At 40.0% G+C, this 21203-nt stretch overlaps 1 protein-coding gene across 3 annotated transcripts in view; it reads left to right on the top strand.

Moving 5' to 3' along the window:
- The window catches only part of LOC107273916 (peroxidasin), a 129841-nt gene that overhangs the window by 100167 nt on the left and 8471 nt on the right, over positions 1-21203 (top strand). For all 3 annotated transcript variants that reach the window (XM_025091201.1, XM_015752550.2, XM_025091202.1), the window contains one exon: positions 18933-19069. In XM_025091201.1, the coding sequence (XP_024946969.1) occupies positions 18933-19069 (137 nt within the window). The remainder of the gene's footprint in view (positions 1-18932; positions 19070-21203) is intronic.

The raw sequence follows: 21203 nt of genomic DNA, 5'->3' as shown, positions 1-21203 counted from the left end.
ATTTCGAAAGCTTCCAGGATTATCCAGATGATATTCTCTGACGCGAATCTCGGACTTGATTTTTCGCACGTGAAACGTTGTTCTCTTGTGATTTACATTTTTCAGCATAATTCTATTATTTCACATATTTTATTAGCCACCCCCCCCTCTCTCTCTCTCTCTCTCTTTATCTCTATCTCTATCTTTCTTTCTCTCTCCCTGATTATCCTTCCGATATTAGTCTCTTTACGTACTTCAAGTATTACTTACACTTTACATTGCTTGAGTTCGTTCTGATCCTGAGTATGGGGCTCGGACAATTGTTTCCCTAGTGTAAACAGGTCAGAAATAAATCCCGGCTTAACGCAGAGCTTAAAAGCTCTTAAAGCAGCACTTGGTACTTCGACTTCAGCCATGGCGATTCCTATCGTCGGCCCAGTTCCTCTCGACGCTCTTGCACCCGAGTGTATAATATGGAGTGTTACTCACATACGTGTGTATATGCTATATATATATAGTATCGAGAAAACGTTTTAACTAACGTATAAAATAGGTTAGTACCGGTTAAGGTTAGCCTAAGCAAGAACTGCAGCGGGTTGCGCTGCAGATGTCTTAGGACCGGAGCAATAGTTCGTTAATCTAGGAATTCCTAAGATTCTAGCGAAAAGGAGAGGTCGGTGACGGGACGGGTAAAATATTAGATTCTTTTACGTCTCGACTGCAGGGTGTCTTACGGACATGGGAAAGTCCCAGAAGGGAAGACGGAAGATCCCGGGTCCCGCCCCGTCTCGGTCACCGGGCTAGACAAGCTGGACGTAGAAAACGCGAATACCTTTGCGAGAAGCAAGCCGACAATAAGCGTTTTAAGATAGGAATTTAGCTAATAAAAAATTTATTTTTAATAAATATATATACGCCTTTTCGCTCGAGCGCCTGAACTCTCTGATGATCCTGTAATCTTTGCTATCAAATATCCCACGTACTTATACGTGTCGCTAAAACGTTTTATCTAACTGCGTAAAAGGTTGAGTATCAACAGCAGCTTTGATGTATTCACGTGTGCACATACTTAGGTAAGGAGGTCAAAGCTTCCCTCTCGCGGTATCTTGACGATCCGCCTCAGGGTTTCCACCCTTCGATATTATGACGCAATACGGAACGCAAAGTAACGCGACCATTAGCATGAGGAGTCCATGAAGTTACGGGGTCTCGCATAATGGATAAAAAATGATGTCGATGATTTTAAATTACGACAGCCGTTTTCTCTTTACCTCGTATACGTAAATACTGTCAGATTTGAGCCTCTTTTTTTTTTAGGGGCGGAAGGGAAATTCGATCGAATCGCTCAAATACACGTGTCACGTTACTCCTTGACCAACTTTCATTTTAAACGAACAAATGGGAAAATCATTCTTGACTATCGACGATCAGTGATTTTATTGCTTGAGAAATTCTTATTCCCAGTCGCTTTATTCGTGTCGAGATTATTAATTTGACTATTAACTAGACGTTCCACGAGGGCTTAACGAGATTCTCATTAGCTCCTTGACGAGGCGCCTAATAGACAAAAATGTACAGTTAGTAGGACGCCTAGGGTGTCTTTGTCCCAATTTCCTCAAGGACGACAGGGACGTCCTGGTGGAGCTCTGGAATTTCATGCGGCAAGAATTTCACTGAAATCATCGACGCTCGACGATTTTTAGAAATCGGAACATTTTTCACTGCGAACTTATATGTATTCAGTAAGTATATCAAGCTTTGATCATACGGGACCCCGGGGAAGCTTTCCGAAGTCCCAGCTGTCTCGTAAGATTTATGAGTTTATTTGCTAGCCATTACGCACCGCGAAAACCATCCGCTCTCCCCCACGTCATCAGCACGCGAACGGAATCTCAATTTTCATTACTGTCTCCCATCCTGAGTTTCATCTTCCATTCAGATCGGACCACTCGTATTCCAACCCCTTAACAGGGGTTGACAATTTCGACAACGGGAACTCTCTCGTCCCTGGCACGATACTGTGATATGTTAGAACGTGTACATGAATCATCCCTCTGCGCGATGACGCGTAATTCGAGGGTTATTTACAACCACGTATTGATTAATGATTTCTTCAGACATTTTGAGACGTATATGCTTACGCGATGGGGTTACGTTTTTGGAATTGCTAGGAGGTTTTTTTCGATTTTTAAGGAACGATTTTTTCAATTATTTTCAATTTATCGATGCAATTTTTTGGTGGATTGGATTAAATATTTGGGGCTTTTTTTTTTTTTTGTTGGCTTAGGCGTGTTTTGTAAGACAAAAGCAAAGTTGTACCGTTTAGTCACGTGACACGTTAATTAAACGTCATCCCCAGTTTAATACCGTCGACACGATAAATTTCACGTTAAAAGAGCACAAAAAGCTTTTCTGCAAACACTCGCCCTAGCGTGCGACGCGCCTACGTTTAAATGTGATTAATATCAAGTACAGGGTGCATCATTCCGTTGGCAATACGCGTTGTGTAATTTATAAAAAGAACGCGTATCGTGATTCTATGAAAATTTTGATATTTTTTTCGTTTTATTTTTTAAATCTTTTTTTTCGTTTTTTTTTTCTCTTTTCCCTGACTTGTTCATGTAATCGGTATATCTATGGATTAAATTTTTATCGATACACGCGTAATTGGGGGATGTCGTTGATACTTAATTTATAAAATGATCAATTAACGGATTGGAGCATTTTCCAAAATTCTTTTATGATTTACCGGTACTGTTATTTATTTACTGGTTTTAATTCATTTTAACGCGTAAACCGATTACCAGTCGCGTACAGTGTTCGTTGGTTAATTTGGATTTTTGTTGGATGCGCTTGATATTTTGGAAAATGCGCTTGATATTTTGGAAAAAAATTATCCCTTTTACGAAATATCTGAATTCACTGTTACAAATTCTTTTACGTGTCTGACTGGTGTATGTTGAATTACATTTTGAAATTTCGACGAATACGTTTTCGAGGCTTACCGCTTGTTTCGTGGTCGACGGTTCGTAACGCTTGGCGATGCTTTAATGAAAATGGTGGTTTGAGCTTGCGTAACATGACGTTAGAGTCATTGCGAAGGGAGACATGGCACACGTCATACATTAATTCCCCGTTACCTACAGAGATTTCGAACCTTTTCATATTTCCCCACATCATACGAAAATTGGAATATTCCCAATGGAATTAACTCTCCTACTGAAGTTCCCAGCGTGGCACTCTGATTGAGTTTACCATTAAGAGATTTTATAATTTTCATGAAGGAGGTAATGCTGTGACCGTGGAATGAGATTTAACTGAAATTCGGCAAGTGGAGTTTTTCGGGTCACGTGTTCCTTTGTTCCCTTGTTGTTCTTCTCCACGTTGGACTAGTAATATTTCGAAACCCTTTGTGCGAATTAGTATACTAGCTATTTGCGAGCCGTTTCAACGCGTACAATGGTATTAAGGAGAGGAAAAATATTTTTTCAAAATTTGACATTTTTTTTCTTCCCTGACAATCGTTCTTCTTTACATGAATTACGTCGGGGAAAGCAGAATACCAAATTGCTTTCTGAAGTTTATAATATTAGGGAAAAAATTCATGGTTATCGTAGATTATCTATTGAAAATATAATTTAAAAATATATTTTTCGAATATATCAATTTTGTAGTATTTTTTGTACTTGCTACTATTATTGTCACGTATCGATATTCATGTGAATCTATCGGATACATTCTATATCGTAACCCATTCGGTTGAAAACATTTCCCGTCAAATTACAAAATTTTACACTCGAATGAATTCAGCTGAAACTCGTGAATGGATGGAGTGGCTTTTTAAATGGTTGCCAATAGCATATATCAGCGATAAAATATATAAATAAAAAATTACACATTGCTAAAAATTTGTTGAGTGCAATTAGTCAATTGGTCAATTTATACTGTATTTTTTGTATGTATTGACAAAATTATTTGCTTACTTAAAACAATTATCTTGATTTCTTATAACGAAAATAACACAGACTCCAGCTGTTCAGTACAGACGAGAACCAAGCATAGAAACCAGTCCTGAACTATCTGAAGCACTTTGGGTGATTTTCTTCTTAATTGCCGTAGTAAAACCAGACAATTTAAGTCACTTTAAAATACGGTTATATATAACGTTACTTGATACCAGTAAATATTTTGTACGAATATATATATATATATATATACATTGTGACGTGGTTTTTCGATTCACGGTCACAAGGCGACTCCGGCTACCGATACAGATAACGTTCTCGATTCCAGAATTCCTTTTGTAGAGCAGGCGGAGTTATAGTTTTGATACGGTTGAGGGCAGAGGAGGAACCCCTGACCCGAGTTGAGGACGTGGTGCCCAGCTGTCGCCCGATGACCTGGGGAAGCGGCCGTGGAGGATCTCCGAAAGTTACGTACCGATCCGCTAAGGAACGCTCTCGATTTGGTTTAAAGGGACGACTCGAAGGAGATGGAAGAGTTATCGGCTATAAGGATCTCGACCAATCAGAATGATTAGTTCTCTAATTTGACTACGGTCAATTGACTGCTTTAAACCAGTCTGCCTTGGGACGCCGATCGAGGCGCCTCGAGCTGTCTCGCGCTCCCGGGTTATTTGTTTATAGTTTTTCTAGCTGTGTTTCCTATACGGTATAGGAAGTTGTTCGGTGGTTCGGGTCCTATCGGTTTTCCGCGTGTGTTCGGAGGTGCAGTGTTGTGCTATAGTGCAGTGCCCACCTGAGTGTCCCCTGGATGCAGTTCTCGGCCTTCACGGATCAGCTGCACCAGCTCCCGTGAGGATTCCCAATTTATTAATTGGTGAAGGGATTTCGATTTTATAGCTCCGATTCGTTCTGCTACGTTCTCGATCAATTGCTCCCTGCTTCCGGCACTGTTTGCCTGACGCTTACTCCGACCCTCTCTAGCTCAACCTAGCAGCCTGAGCGGCCGTGCATTTCCGTAACACCCGCTCCCGTTCGTGCATCCAGTTGCGTTTGCTGATTTTACGCGACCCCAAAAATCGACAGGATCCGTTAAGCTATCGTCTCGTCTGATAGGTCCCGTCAGAGCTCTCGTTCTTGGTGGAGTTGGGCCTGTTCCACCCCAACTCCCAGTTCATACCGGCTCTTCAGTTCCCGGTGAAAAAAGAATTGGCTGGCGCCCGCCTGGCTCGCGGATGCATGAAGGGTGGACGGCCGAAGGTAACGTAGGTTGGTTCTCGAAAATAGTTCGTTCTCGGATTCTTCGCTATCAATGTCAAGTCAAGAAAAAACTACGTTACAATATACATATATTAATAGTTGACGTCTGTATATATGCAAGTATATTAGGTGTTGGAGAATGTATGAAGATTCAGAATCGGTGATTGTGTGTACGGACAAAGACGAAATGAATGGCAAGTTTCCGAGAGTGATAGTGAGGAACGGAAATAGTCGAAAAGAAGAATGGGCGATACCAAAAGAAAGAAAGGTAAAGAGAATGGAGAAGGAAAGAAGAAAAAAAAAGAAAGGTGAGCCTCCCAGTACTTCCACCTACTATATTATCCTCGACTTAATCGTCCAAACTCGCGAACTTTTTATGGTCTATAATTCAAACTTTTCGCAAGATATTTTTACAGGGTAAAATCGGCTAACTCACCCTAGACCCTTTTACTTTGACGTAATTTGTATATACGAAGGCCAACCATGATCAGATTTCACGAGCTTTAACTTTAACCTCTCTTTATCCTTTTTTTTCTTTTCTCTTTAATTATAGTTTTTTTTTTTTCAACGAATCCGGTTCATAGGTATTTTTTGTTGTCGCTTTTTCAGTATTACACTTTTGTTTCGTCTTTCAGGAATCTTGTATTTTATTTTTGAGCCATTACCGCCTTCTACGACAAAAACAGGCGGAGTAGAGTAAAAACATTTTTGATTATATTGTATATATGCCTTGAATAAAATTTTTCGAAATATTATTCGCATCCCGTATATATAAAATATTTTAGAATATATTTTATATACATTTAAAATATGCCTATAAAATATACTCTGCATATATCATACAATATCGTATATCATATAATAAAAATATATTTTTTACTACGTTCTATCTGGGGTTGTCAGGTATGATTTGCTGAATTGGATGAATTATATTTTGAAAAGAGAGTAGCTTTTTTTTTTTTTATTAATATGGATTTCATAAGCAAATTTGCCAGTACATGGAATATGCATGTACCGTGGGTGCTTTTGATTTTGAATGAAAGCTTGGTATATCATTAATATGCACATGTTATTATCATGTTTCATATAAAATAGAATATCAGTTTCGCTGTTATTCGTTATATTCTATGAATCGATGTAGAGAGAGGAAAAAAAAGAAAATCGAAATTTCACATTACCCGCCGTGACTTAAAGTCGAACTTTTTACCTCAGTCGAAGTGGCTATTAGGATTTAGTAGGTTACGTGAAAATGAAAGGTGAAAATGTATGCATGCTTTATTTTCATCCCGCATAAGCCGTGGGGCGAACGTCGAAACTCGTCCAGCTGTAACAATTCTTCCCGACCAATAAGGATCGAGACTGATCTGCCGAGGGCGAGAGGGAAGGAAGCTGCAAAGTCAGTCGTTATTGTGAGCTCAGCTTGGAGACACGTTATATCGTTGATCGGAAAAATAAAATAAATTTTTATATAAAAATGTTTTTTTTTTGAATTGAAAATCCCCAAGGCAGATAATTATAAAAAAAAAGGAAGGGTAGTAAATCTGGAATTATTGAACAAAATTTTTTTCAGTATTAATCAAATCCCCTGCAATACGTACTAATTAATTGGAACGTTCAAAGGAATTTAATTCTTGGTGACGATTTCTCACGAAGAAATTTCTCTTGGTGCAATTATCGAAGATGAGAATGTCTGGACCTTTTGTCGAGAACCGATAGCGTCCCATAGCCCCGTCGTCTTGGTAAGATTCCTTTTCGTTTTTTCTACCTTCAAGGTAATTACAATTTTACTCTATTCGCCCTTTTCAGATTTTCAATGTCTACGTCGAAAATTTGTAAATCGTCGAAGAACGACCGAGTAGTGAGATTCGACTGAAAATTTCCCCACTGTTTACCTTTTTCTTTTTACACCTCGTACACGCTACTTTTTTTTTCTTATTTCAGTAAAAATATCGGTCTATTTTTGGAAGTTCGAAAAATCCTTATTTGCTTTAAAATAGTATACGAAATTGGTTGTGAAACGAGGAACACGTTGATGACATAGTTTTCATGTAGTGAAACTCCAAAAAGGTTATTTTCATGTTCTTTGACGTTGCCCGACTCGTGCATCCCTAGGTGTATTCGTTGGTAACGATCTTCTTCGTGGTAGCCCTGACTCCAAAAGAAGAGACACTTTTCCTAGAGCCCCCAGAGCTATAGGTACGTTCTTAGAGAGTTTCTATCGCCAGTAATGAAGCGATCTCCTTTGGGTTTAACGTTGCTAACCTAGATAGCGTTTCACGTGGGTTGAGATTCAGGAAAAAGGTTACAGGGCTAGTAGGTAAGGGCGTGCGAATATAGTAAGTGCCCATACGTAAAATAAGGGTTGAAAGAATAAGGTCCGATTTTGACCTGCGTCGAAGACTTTTGTGCACGACTGTGCTGCAGTGAATTTTATGGATTAAAAAAAAAAAAAAAGAAATTAATATCCATAATTATCGATTTGACCAATTTATAAATTCATTTTAAGAAATTTAATTTTCTTGAAATTTACGAATTTTTTTAGGGGTTGCGTTCTATTCGAATTTGATGTTCTTTATTTTTAACTTGATCACTTTTGTGGACTGTCTTGTTTTATTAACATTTTTATGGGATGGTTGTTTTTTTTCTTAAGCACCGAGAATTTTCGTCTGATTATCATATGGTAATACGAGGTCGCACATGACAGGTCGAGCTTTTTCATCGGACAACTTAAATATTCATCGTCATTATAATTCGTCGGCTGACTTAATTACCTTTTAATTTAAATGCAAATGGCGTAACACGTGCGAAAAGAAATGACGGGTTTATCTATCATTGGATAAAAAAGACGTGCTTTGAAAGTATACGTCATTTCATTTTTACATAAATTCCTCGGACGTACTTTGCATTCATTTCCAGTACTTTTATGCGCATTCCTCGCATTCGAATAATCACACGTCACTGCACGACGTACACGATCGAACTCAATTTTCTGCCATTGATCCAGGCATATTTTAATTTCTATTTTTATCTAAACTCACGAATACGTTACATTAAAAAAAAAAACAACAAATAAAAAACTTCAAAATAACCCACGGTGAATATTTTTACAAAGATTTTATCAAATAATTCGCAGATTATATCCAACACAGTATTTTTTTTTTGAAAAAAAAATTATCCACGTCCAACTTCATTTTCATGGGGAATGCTAATGCACAGCCAACCCGAAGAAACATCAGGGGTAAGAAATAAAGGAGAGTCAAAAAACGGGAGTAGCATGAGAAAAAGGATAGAAACGAAAAGTAAAAAAAAAAGCTCCCAGCTAATTTGTCAAGCACGTATGAAGGGAGTCTCCTTCCTGACGTTGGTATATCCTGGCGATGCATGAATGCATGAATACGTGTTACGCAACCCTGCGGCTGAAATAATCCGCCCGAATAAGGAAATTTAAAGCTGTCGCAAGCTCGCAAGTGAGCGCACGCAAAGCCGTACGTGTGGAAAATAGGGAAAAGCACGATGGGTTGTAGACGGGAAGAATGGTAAAGGGGGGAGTGGTAGGGTTGCATATCTAAAAAAAAAAAGAAAAATAAAATTGTAGAAACGGCTGGATGCATCGGAACATGAGCGAACTGCATGCATGTTGGTCTGCATACAAAGAGCTTCCTAAAACCTATCGTTGCCCAAGGGTGTTGCACATCAGAATGCACAACGAAGAAGATGCGCGAAAATGCAATACGCTGGTCTGTCATGGTTATTATTATTTATGGTATGGTAGCCCGCGCGCTTTTATCTCGCCAAGCTTGACGGCTGTGAGCTTTTGAAAATTCTCGGATACGCCAATGAACGCCTGGTGAAGGAATAGTGGTCAATTTTTTGTAACTTTTTTTTTTGGGGAAAAAAATTTATAGAATCATATTTTCAAATCAGTCAAAGACATATTGTAAAAAACCGTCTATTGTGACGAAATGATAAAAAATCGTATTCTGAACTTCAATTAATCAGCAGTGACGACGGAAACAGTTATCGACTTTTTAAAAATGTTTTTAAAATCCTGCACATTAACTGCGAATATTTTCATTTAACGAATAGAATAACTTTGGGTCTGTTGTTTCATTGCAATAGAAATATTGTTCATGAAGGACTTGTGGAACGTTTTAGTACATTGTGTTGGTTATCAAAGCCCGTTCGTACTGCAGTACGTATATTGGGAGTATATGTGAATGCATGGAAATAACTTTTACGGATATAATTATATATTTGATATATTTGAAAGATACTATATTATATATTAGATATATAATTATTTTCGCGTCCCATGTATCGATGTAACATTTTTTATTATAATATCATAAAAGCCATAAGAATATGATAACTCGAACGTACTAAATCAATAAAAAAAAAATACTAGACATTTAATCGTTACCGATTATACCCTGAATTTCATAGAAGTTATTAAATTTCAATGTATTTCGCGTTTCAAGTGGGTAAACTGCAAATTTACCTCGAATACGCCATATCTAAAAGTGCATTGCCAGAGTATAGCTATATCGCGTTTTCATAATAGATATGCATTCTCGTAAAGGATGTAAAGTGCCGTATATGGGCAATAATCTAAGAAGCAACCATGAACTTCCTGTTTAGCTTAAATGTCTACATGAAAATGGGATTTGAAGGTGAAAGTAGAAAAATACCTTTGAAAACCCCCTAAGAACTTTACCGTAGAGTAAACAATCCTTATGAACCATATAATCGTGTATGACCCTCATAAGATTATCACGGGAGAACCTCATGCCGAGAACGGTGGTTGAAATTTATACGACTATTCCTTTTTACTAAAATTTCATCATGCCGATAAGGATCCTCGAGCTCACTGATAACAGACTATTCGAGCGATGACGTCGCAAAGAAAATTCTCTATAACTTTCCGTAACGTTACCTCGCGCAAGTTTCACGAGAGTTATTGTTAATCGCCGCAGCATCGATAAACGCTCGTTGCCCTTTTAAACAGACTTCCTGACTCTTTAATGGCGCCCGACGGCTTGGCACGTTCTTAACGAACCCCTAATGAATTATGGGCTTGCGTGCCGTTCCCACTAAACTGCCAGTCTGACGGACAACCGGCACCCCCGTTCTTCGCCGGTAAGCTCAGTCAACTTTGGCATCGCGACGTCGACGTCGATAATATCCCATGGGATTGCGAAAAAGGGTTTGGCCGCATTTTGCGCTATTAAAGTTCACGCAGCATTGGGTAAACGGAACGTGGATAAGTGATTAATCCATTTTTTTTTTCTTCAAATTTGAAACTCTTTATTTACTACCCTTGTATCAAACATCGTGCGTGGTGAAATATTATAAGTATATTTTTTTTTGTATTTTCGAATTTTATAGAAAAGGACTTGAAAACGTCTATGGGATTTTTATATTGCGAGGGTATGAGGGAGTTAACAATATTAAAAAGTTTTTACGTCTTTTTACGTATTAAACGCACGCGAGCTGTACATTACGTGTTTGAATGCATATTTTATATAATAATATCGTAACCGGTGGACAGGGGTGGATTTTATGGCACTGAGGAGCTTTTCAAAACGAGCGTCGCTGGTGGTTTGCTTAATCATGTTCAGTGCTGTATACCGGGTCGGCAAAAAAAAAGTATGATAAGGGTCGCTGTTTTTGTACAGGGCGATATCCTCCCCTGTCCATTTCGCAGCGCTGCACCGAAGATAGTGTAGGGTCCCCGGTATGGCCTTGGCAAAAACATCATTCCCTGCTCTCGAAGCTACGAGCTTTATGGTATAATTAGACGGCTCGTTAAATTTATCCCTCTTTGAAATTCGCACCCTCATCTTCATCCGGTTCCCCCTTTCCAACTATGACATTTTCTTCTTTCTGGGAAACAGATACATACAAGATAACAAAGTTAATTCACGTGTAACGATAGGCAGCCACTGAATAGGGGATGATTAATTTGTCCCTTAATTATTGGTATATCATCAACAGATAGCACGGGAGCACGAGCCAGCCCGTGGTACCTCGGTCGGTGCCCCGAGACAGACTGCTTTGACAATAGTCAAATTCGAGAACTAATCATTCTGATTGGTCGAGAGCCTTATAGCCGATAACTCTTCTATCTCCTTCGAGTCGTCCCTTTAACTAAATCGAGAGCGTTCCTTAACGAATCGGTACGTAATTTTTGGAGATCCTCCACGGCCGCTTCCCCAGGGCATCGGGCGACAGCTGGGCACTACATCCTTAACTCGGGCAGGAGGTTCCTCCCCTGCCCTTAACCATATCGCAACTTCCTCCGCCCGCTCTACAGCCCTTTGCCCATCTCCAGCGGGGCGCCGGTATCTCACCCGGGCTTCTGCCGGTCCGTGGAGACGTCTCCGTCGGGTACTCTCCTCTGCCGGGCAACTCGGTACGTCGAGACTATATCCCCACGGCAGATTCGAGCACCTCGACCTCAACTAAACACTGACAAAATCTTACGAGAGCCTTGACATAACTGTACGAATCAATCCGAGAGCGTAGCTTCTGAGCAGGGTGGCGACCCGAAGAGAACCAGAAATCGAGAACGTTATCTATATCGGTAACCGGAGCCGCCTTGGGACCGTGATTCAAAAAATCACGTCACAATCTATATCGGTTACTATATTTATACAGTTGCGTATCCTTGTATGGTCGATAAGGGATGATTTTGGAAGTACGGTACAAATTTGATAAAAAAAAATTGTTTTCTTTATCCTTATGACTTTTCACAGTCTCTCTTTATTCGTTTTATCGCTCCTCTATCCTTTACGTTCCACTAAATTTTCACGCATCCCTTAATGGAACTCTAATAACACGTATTAATCTCTTATCATCCCCCTTAGACTCAGGAACTCTCCGGTGCTCTTGAACGATGAATAGGAATTACGGTACTGCTTGAAATTTTTTTTTGGACTGTCTCAAGGGGGGCTGGACATTTTTTGGTCACCGAGATTAACTAACGTGATCCGATTTCTTTCTATGTCTCTTGTAAAAGCTCTACCGTGTTGTCCCTTTGTCTCACGGTCCATTTCACCGTAGTTCCGTGTCGCGAGTCCAATCCGTCAGTTGGCGCCCTTGTCGCGCGAAGGTTGACTTTGGAAAATTGTACCCAGGGGTTCAACTTTGTCCCGGTATAATCACCCATTCGCCGCGTTTATCCTCATTCAAAAGTTTTCTGCATTAAATTGCAAAAGCGCGGGTACGTCACGCGTTCCATAATTACAGTAGTAGATAAAAGTCAGTCGAAAGCTCTATGTACATGGGGTTTTCACGTGACTCCATTCATACGTCGTAATACGAACTCATCGCCTCGAAACCAGTTATACGTTTTGGTATTTGCAAAAATTACTTTGAATGTTTTTCTTTTAAGTCTGCCAATTAATCGTTCAAGGCTCTCGTACGTTACCTTTCGCATTCCTATACTTTATCCTTGTAATTGCCCTTTTTTTTTGGGCGGCCTGTGTCGGACTTTTTTGGTTCTTTTTTTTTGTTATTCTCTATTTATCGACATTTCACCATGACCCTTCAAAATTACGAGCTCTAACGCGCCGCACGAACCGATATCATTATCGTCAGCCAGGAGAAAGGTGCCGAACGGGCTGAATGGTCGTCCTGAGAAAGATGGAATTTTTCTACGAGGCGCTTCGGGTGCTTCTGTTTTATTGAGATTATTCTTCGACGCCATAAGCTTCCTTCGTACCAAATCCCATCGCAGGCTGGATCTCTCTTTCTCTCTCTCTTTTTCTGTCTCTGGAAAATTGCTAGGATATTGGGTGAGATACGTAGTTTATCTTTTTACGCATGTGTCGGCAGTGCGCACGCGATCGGTCTGTCAAAGGAAAAGCGGAGTTCGGATACTTGACAAGCGGCTTATTTTCCAGGGAAAATGTAAAAGTTTGTGAAACCCATTAAATTGCATTGAACTTAAATTAATTTTCTAAAATCAAAGGTATAGCGAAAAATGAATATTTCAGTAGCAATAGATTTAATATAAGATACAATTTTTCGATATAATTAGAGATGATTTTATTTTTTAAATAAAATTTATCTTCTTTTATCCTAGTAAAGAAAACTTTGGTTCCTCTACATATAATATCGCACCTCTCCGAGATCCCTAATTGAAAGATTGCCTCTAAAGAAAATGCATATTTTTTTTTTCCTTCATTTTAACTACCGCCAAAATTTCCCTCGTTATCACAAACGATGAAGCAGTTAGGTACTAACGGTGATGGTTTCAAACCCCAAAGTAGTAGGAGGGCGCGGTTAACGTCGGTGGCTCGACATTGCACAGGGAGAATGAGCTTGAGGGAGCAAGAGAGAGAGAGAGAGAGAGAGAAAGCTTCCTCCTGCCAAGTCTTCACACGAAAGCTAATGAGATCACATAGATATAGTTATACAAAGTTGGATTATTCTCTATTATAACAAGATTATCATCCCTCGATTTTCAAAGCGGTTAAAGCCCACGCCCACCGGATTTGTCCCCCTTTATCGAGGAACCTTACTGATTTACTTCACACGGACGATTCCACCCAATATTTCTCTCGATTGGAAAAAAAGGATTTTTCGATTATTTATAAAGAAAGGCCAATATGGCTCCTTCGACCCTCGACCAATCGTACGCTGAAATTTATACTCGACTTTCCAGTCCTGAGATTTTTCATAAGAAATTTCATGACACTTCTCCCGTTGTAACGAGGCTGAGGACCGAGTCTATATATATTTATAGGATAGGGATGCTTTGTGAACACAGGGTTACCATCGGTTAAGGGTGGCTTTGTAGAAATCATACGTATATCCGCACGCTCTCGTTCCGTGTCCTGCGTCATAGGAAACATAAGCAGATTATATGTATCTCCTGGTTGGGTACGGCGTACAGGTTCGGTACTGGTGTAGGATATCCCGCGCAGCAGGACATATCTGAGCTTGCAAGCTGCAACTTTTCCCATCAGCGCGCTTGCAAGCCCAGAGCTTGTTATGCGAAGCTTGAAGCATGTTACGGCAGATGTCGCATATTGGCTCACCTGACCTATCCCCCATGTGGACAGAAACGGGCGTGACCTCTGATCCTGTAATTTGACACGATCGACATTCTTTTTTCTTCATCCTCCCTTCTCCTCACCGTAATGCATTCTCGATCGGAGACTTTAATAAAGTTTCAAAAGTTTTGAAGTACTTGCAGTTAAATTAGCGAAGCTTTGTGAAATTACGTAAAGGAAGAAAAAAAAATAAGTTGCATCCGGCTCATCAATCAAACTTTGCAAAAATTATTTTCAACGAACGCGACCTGCTATTCACTGACGCGGTTCATCCCTTTTTTCGTTTGAGCAGTATCCACCCCCGCTGTGCGGATAATAGAATTCCCATGTCAGGGTGGGAAAGCTCGAGCTTTGTTTTATCGCTTTGCTGAACGCTGCAAAGAATTTAATTCCCCGCCGGGCTACTTTTCGCCGATGCCAATGAAAACTGCACTGAAATGCATTTCCATGCAGCATCCCTTCAATTTGGTATTATCATCGCAGGATTCTTTGTTTTCTTCTTATCGGCGGATTTGAAATTGATCAGTGTCGTGTCGACTAAATCCAAACGAGGAATGCGAAATTTCCTCATATCTCTCGGTGACTGCCGTTCACGTGTTTGTAATAAAAATTCCTACAATATTGCAGCAGGGGACGAATCGCGATTAGTGAATCGAGGGATAGGTAGAGAATGTTACGCGGGATGAAAATAAAGAGATATCACGAAGCTATGGTGGTTTCCATGAAATCAAGTCTCCTCCGGGATGTACATACCTAAGAGCTTTTTGGCTTCAAGTCGAATTCGCGCGATCCGCTTTATGCGCGAATATCCTCTTTTCCATTTCTGCGATATTCTCTTCCTTCCTCCTCTCTCTCCCCTTCACTTTGCCATTGTGCTCCGTTTAATATCGGTTTTTCTCCTGCCCGTAAAACCCCAAAGTTTCAGTTTCGCTTTCTCGGTATCGTCGCTACTAACAAACAGTTCACATTAGATAAAATTTTCGAGAGGGATGTAGCACCAAAGCACAGCCTAACTTTGTCAGTACTTCTCCTTAAAACCAACCCTGCTTATTACAGGGTAGTTACAAGAATAATGGGCAACCTTATAATCTCCCACTAATACCCCAACCTCGTTGAAACTTTGGAAAACTCGACAGTGTCGCACAGAGCCGTACACAAAATCCTTACTTCGGTACCCGAGTTATAGCGGGACGGGGGGTGGGGTAAACCTTGAACCTTTTTTTTTTGAGAAAGAAAAAAAATTTTATAGGGATTGTTTTTTTCTTTCTTCTCCTTTTATTTGATTTCAGAAAGCTTTACCTATTCGTCCTTATAAAGGAGGTTACTCGATATCCCTAACCGAAGTTATTGCTTCTAGAATTGGAAACCGTGCAAAGAAACGAGAAGCTGTGCAGTGATTTTTTTTTTTTTTTTATCATTATAAAACTCCCTTTCCCTGATATTGAAGCTTTGTTCCATACGAGGTACCAAACCGCGGTAAGTTGAAAGTTTCAAAGTAATTAAAATAAAATGAAAACCCTTTATTCATCAAGAGAAGTTTCTCGGCAGCTCCTTTGCCAGCTGTCTGAATACGGCGAAACTTCACGGGAAAGTGCGAAGTTGATTTGTATTATCAATAATGGTAACCGGTATAGACGGTCTTAAATAATGAAATAGAAAAATTCTGTTTAATGAAAATTTATTAATTTTTCGTCATTCAATCTCGCGAAGGTTGACTCGCATAGTTTTACGAACGAGTTGAACCAGTATTTTTTTTACTTTTTAATTTGGCAACAATAAATACGAAATTCATTACTCGTGTTCGCGGGTAGAAAAAAGTCTATTTGAAATATTCGCCCGGCACTGGTTGCGTGTATTAGAGGAGTAATAACTATTATCGAATATTCAACAGAAAAGTAGCGTCCCATTCTTATGCAGTATGCACAGTACAAGAGAAACACGATAAAAAGCCATACAGCAGTGGCGCAGAATAAAAAAAAAATACATAGCGGGTAAAGAGGAGGTAGGAATAGGAGAAAAAAATAAACACAAAGAAGCGGAATCGCAGCACCTCGACGTAAAAGAGTAGCTCGACGTTCCATTAACAAACGAGCGTGAAGTGGCAGTGCTAGACTTGATGGCAGTGCCGTTCCTACGAGCATTTGAGCCCAGGACCTTTTACTCGAGCCTTTCAAGCCTTTCTTTCGCGTATTCCATGACCCCTCGAATGATCGTCAACTTTTTACTCAACAGTCCGATTATGGGGAACGCTTATCCGTGCGGTCTCGTCGTTAGGAGTCTTTAACGGTATCCAATAGAAAATACGTTAGACGAATCTTCCATGGGATAAATATTATATACATAGAGTGAACTTAAAGAAAATTACTGCAACGAGTCGCAGTTTAGGGCGAAGCCAAATGAAGTTGAAGGTAAATGAAAAATAATGGGTAGGTGGGAAAAATGCTTGTTGATTAAAGGTTGACTTTTTTACGGTTAAGCGTAAGAGAGAGAGAGAGAGAGGGAGATAGATAAAAAAAACATAGACACGTGGGAAGGTCCGTGAAAATTTTGGCATTCAAATGAAATTCCCAGTGGAAAAAGGCGAGCGTGTGTGGTATGCGGCAACGCGTTCTAAATTACGAACGGGTTAGGTTAGGGGTAAGTTGGGGGATGGTGCAGAACGCAGAAGGTTCAGGCAGGGTTGCAGAAGAGGGTGATGCAAGGAGGGGGGACTGGGTCGTGTGTGGGTTGGTGCTGGGGATGGTGAGAAGGATCCGGGAAGAGTGGTAGATCGTTGAGATGAAAAGGGGATGAAAGGGGGATGAAAGTCGAGAAGGCGCCAGCCACGTTCAGACTATCCGAACAATTCGGTCCACTGACTGTGAGAACTCGGATCTCACACTAAGTCCTCCGACTAGGCAACCAACCTGACTCCGAACGCAGCTTCCCTTACGAAATTAAATTCTTGTGAATATAGAAAGAAATAAATAAAAAAAATCTCAGATCGACGTAGGAATGCCATTAAGTTAAACCTGTCGACCATTTCTTTGAAGCCCATATTACCTACTGTACCTGGATATAGGAAAGCAAGAAAATAACTTTTTTTTTGAAAACATTAATTTTTTTTTCAACGACACTTTCAAAATTATCTTAACAAATTATTGTAAACTAAAATTGCATTTTTTGTGTTTTGAAATTTACGGATGCTCCCCCGTGTAACTTACATGCGTTGGTATGTCAAATCAAGTCTGAATGACGTGACAGTCGATGCCTTGGCACTCTGAAGAAATTTTACGCAGGATTCCAGGGTGAAGGGTAGTTTATTGAAAAGGGTTTAAAAAAAAGGGATTTGGATACTCTCAGAAATATTTTTACTTTTTTTCTTTTTATATCCATGGCTTATTACTTATAGTCATGTCCCCTTTTATATTATACGTATTACACATATTGGTCTTTGTATGGGACAAACGAAGAATCTCATTTCCCTGATGGTCCTTGACCTAATATACACAGCAAATAACAAGGGACTCTGTGAAGAGATATTTACTTAGCATCAGGGTCTATTGCGTCTCGTCTATCGTGAAGTCCATTCGTCATGGACGCGATGAACGTGGATACGATTTTCCTTTGATTTCCGTCAGTTCAAAATTTTTTTAAAAAATATAATTGCAATTTCGTCTTTTATGATTTTGCGTAATGTTTCTTGAATCACCAAGAAATGCTCACTAATGATCTAACCCCTGAACAAATTTAGTGTTTCGGGATGACGATGACGTCACTTAATCTCAATGCGACGAAATCGTTGAAAATTTCAAAGTTTGACAAACGGGTTCCACGCGGTGACAAGAAAGATTTGACGCCAATTGAATCCGTTACTTAATACAGGACATTGAAGTCCTTCGAAGAAATACCGATCGAAAGTAAATGTAGGATTAAAAAAAATATCTAGCATATTAAATTATCCTTCGTAATATCGCGGATTAATTCAATTCCCCCTACGATATCGTCGACATTGAAATTAAGAATTTATTAAATTAATACGACAAAAATGGTTTTTAAATAATTTTAATATTATTGTATATATGTAAAACAATTTATTCGTTTCATATAATATTATCAGCTACCATCCTTATAATAAATTGTACTTCTACTCTTATCATAGCAAGCAGCTTCTTGCATATACACGACTTTATTATATTCCCTATCTAATTTCCAAAATCTTTACCGCCATCTATCAGCTAATGCGGAAACTCAGTTGCAATGTATAGCATAAGGTCTCTCTCATGATTGTCCCTTAGGAGGTCTAGGATTACTCGCCTAATCCATTCCAAACCGTACCATGTGTTCGTTTAAGCCCATTGTCTTGCGGCAACCAGATCCGCCCATATTCCCTATGGGATCCCAAAGTCATTTTCTCCGACCATTTCAGCGGAAGCACATAAGAAAGGATTCGGAAGAATTGCCGGACGCGTCGCGACGCTTGCCCGTCGAACCCATAAGCGATCCTGTCGACTCATTTTCCGCTGCCTTGATTTACATCGAAGTTTCTGTAAAAAAAAAAGTGAAGATAATTTTTTTTATTACTTTCCTTATTCCACCCCTCTACTCCCCCCCCCCTCATCGTCTTGTCACTTTATAACGGTACTCAAGCTTAGCAGATATTAATCGTCGACGCTTCTGCTTTCTGTTTCAGTGTAAAAACCGACATGGGCGCGGAAGGTGCGGTCTCGAGATTGTATATCGCGAACGCTAACAAAAAGGATAGCGGAAACTACAGCTGCGCTCTGGCGGATGTCGCTGCAACTACTGTCTCCGTTCACGTGCTGAATGGTGAGTAATTTTTTCATTTTGTTAATCGAGCAGAGTTTTGGCTATCGCAATATTCCGTATTTAAGAGATTTAAGGAAAAATTGGCATTTTGGGTTAAATTTGAATTTTTGAAAAATTTACGTCCGGATACGATCGTACAGCTGCACTTATATTAGAAATGTCGATACGTTGTGGGTTTATAGGAAAAAAATATTATTTATGAAAGAGCACTGGTAGATTTGAGGGGACGTACCAGACGTAATAAAAATAAGTGGGAGTTATATAATATATATATGTTGTGACGTCAATTTCGCGATCGAGCCTCGTCGGGAGATGAGAGACTGACCGGCGCACAACTTACGCGATTCCTTCGCGTTCCAGGCAACCCAGGGCTAACACATACAATTCGAAATAATACTCTGGTATTGTTGGGCGCCAGGTTCCAAAACGGGTACTACGTATCAACTTGTACGGTTTGTCTTCGCGTACCTACGTTGGCTAACTCAGCTACGCGGAGGCGGCTGGGATCTTCGAGAGTAAGGAGAATTTCAGAAAAATGAATACTCCGGCTTTTTGGGTAAACAATAAAAAAAATCGATCGTTTATTTTGCCCCAATTTCGGACGCGACCACGCCGATATAACAGAACCGAAATTTAAAAATTTCGAAATAAATAATGGACCCAATCAGATCGCGACTAAAACAACAACGAAGGACCATATCAATTTCAGCTTAAGTCCTAATCCGAATTTCTACGTACGAAGTTCGCGATCTATTCCGCGCAGTCTAACTCTTACAGTTCGCTAAAATACAATCGTACAATCCGATAAAATTCGATACTTCTAACAGGCAAGAAATACGTTCGTACGATTCGATACAGTTCGACATTTCGACAATTCAATCTTCAATAAATACTTTCGGACAATTCGCTAACGGTTCAATTACAGACAATCTCAATCCTTGAGTCAATTCAACGATATAACGCGATTAATCGCGACACTTCGAAAACACGACCTCAAGGACTATTCCGGGTCTCTCGGCAACACGTCCCTAACGTGAACGCGATACAATAAGATTCGGAGATCTAACACTCAATATTGCCGAGAGAACTTATCATTCAAACACCTTCATTCGACTCGATTGTCAAACGCGTGATAAATATGTCCACGATGGGCAGCATATTTACGCGAACACAGTGCCTTGCCGGCCGGCGGAATCTCGTAGTCAGAACGAACGCGGTTCTACGAGTGGGAACATCTCCCACGTGCCTATAGGCACAATTCAACGACAAACGTACAAAACGCGGGGTGTTACGAGATTTCGTCGCTCACGTCACTCAGCCTTTCGTCCTCGTTCCTCCCACGCTGATGATCCCTCGCTGGTTCTTCTTGAGATTCGGTAAGCCCGCGAATACAATATTCGCGGCATGGGACATAGCAAAAATCAAAACAACGAAATCAGTAATCAACAAATTCCCAACTTCGTTAGCCCTTGAGGTGGTGGCTTCTTCCCTGGATTCTTTTTCTAATTCGCGTTTTCCCGCGTATCACTACAGTTCCCGCCGAGGACCCGACGGGGTAAAACCTACCACGTCACAATATATATATTTGTGGCTATAGCATACTTTGGAGACGATTTTTTTTACGAACACGCTTATTCAGGGTCTTATGGCTATTTCGGGGTCCGACCTCAAAGTTTTTCCAGCGTAATGACTGTTCCGAGGCCCATAAAGGTGACTCTCACACCGAATTTGTTTATATTTTTTTTATTGTTAATAAAACTGTTTATATTGTTAGGTTAGGTTAGCTTTCGTTAGGTTAGTTTAGTTTAGAATTCCAATGCTGTCACACCCCAAGATTCTAGTTTTTTTTTTTTAAAAAAACATTAGCTTGCAGGTTTGACCCCTTAATGTTTCGGGTCCCAAAGTATCCCGTGGACATATTTATATATATATAAAGAACTGTCTCATATCGATAAAGGTGTTTATAGGGCGAGCCTTTGGTAAGCTAAGGGTTTGGGAAGCCTTCCATTCTTCCTTTGCCAATATAATTTTCCACCCTTTTGCTCAGCCGGTAATTGATTCACTCCTCCTGTTCAATGGTTGCTATCTATTATGGTTTCTTGCCTGGTGAATCGGAAGAACTAAGTGGGGGGGG

Source organism: Cephus cinctus, unplaced genomic scaffold, assembly GCF_000341935.2.
Source record: "Cephus cinctus unplaced genomic scaffold, Ccin1 Ccin1_scaffold1878, whole genome shotgun sequence".
In the NCBI taxonomy this organism is placed as follows: domain Eukaryota; kingdom Metazoa; phylum Arthropoda; class Insecta; order Hymenoptera; family Cephidae; genus Cephus; species Cephus cinctus.
The sequence above is the reverse complement of the archived record's forward strand: the minus strand, read 5'-3'. Positions and strand labels throughout refer to the sequence as shown.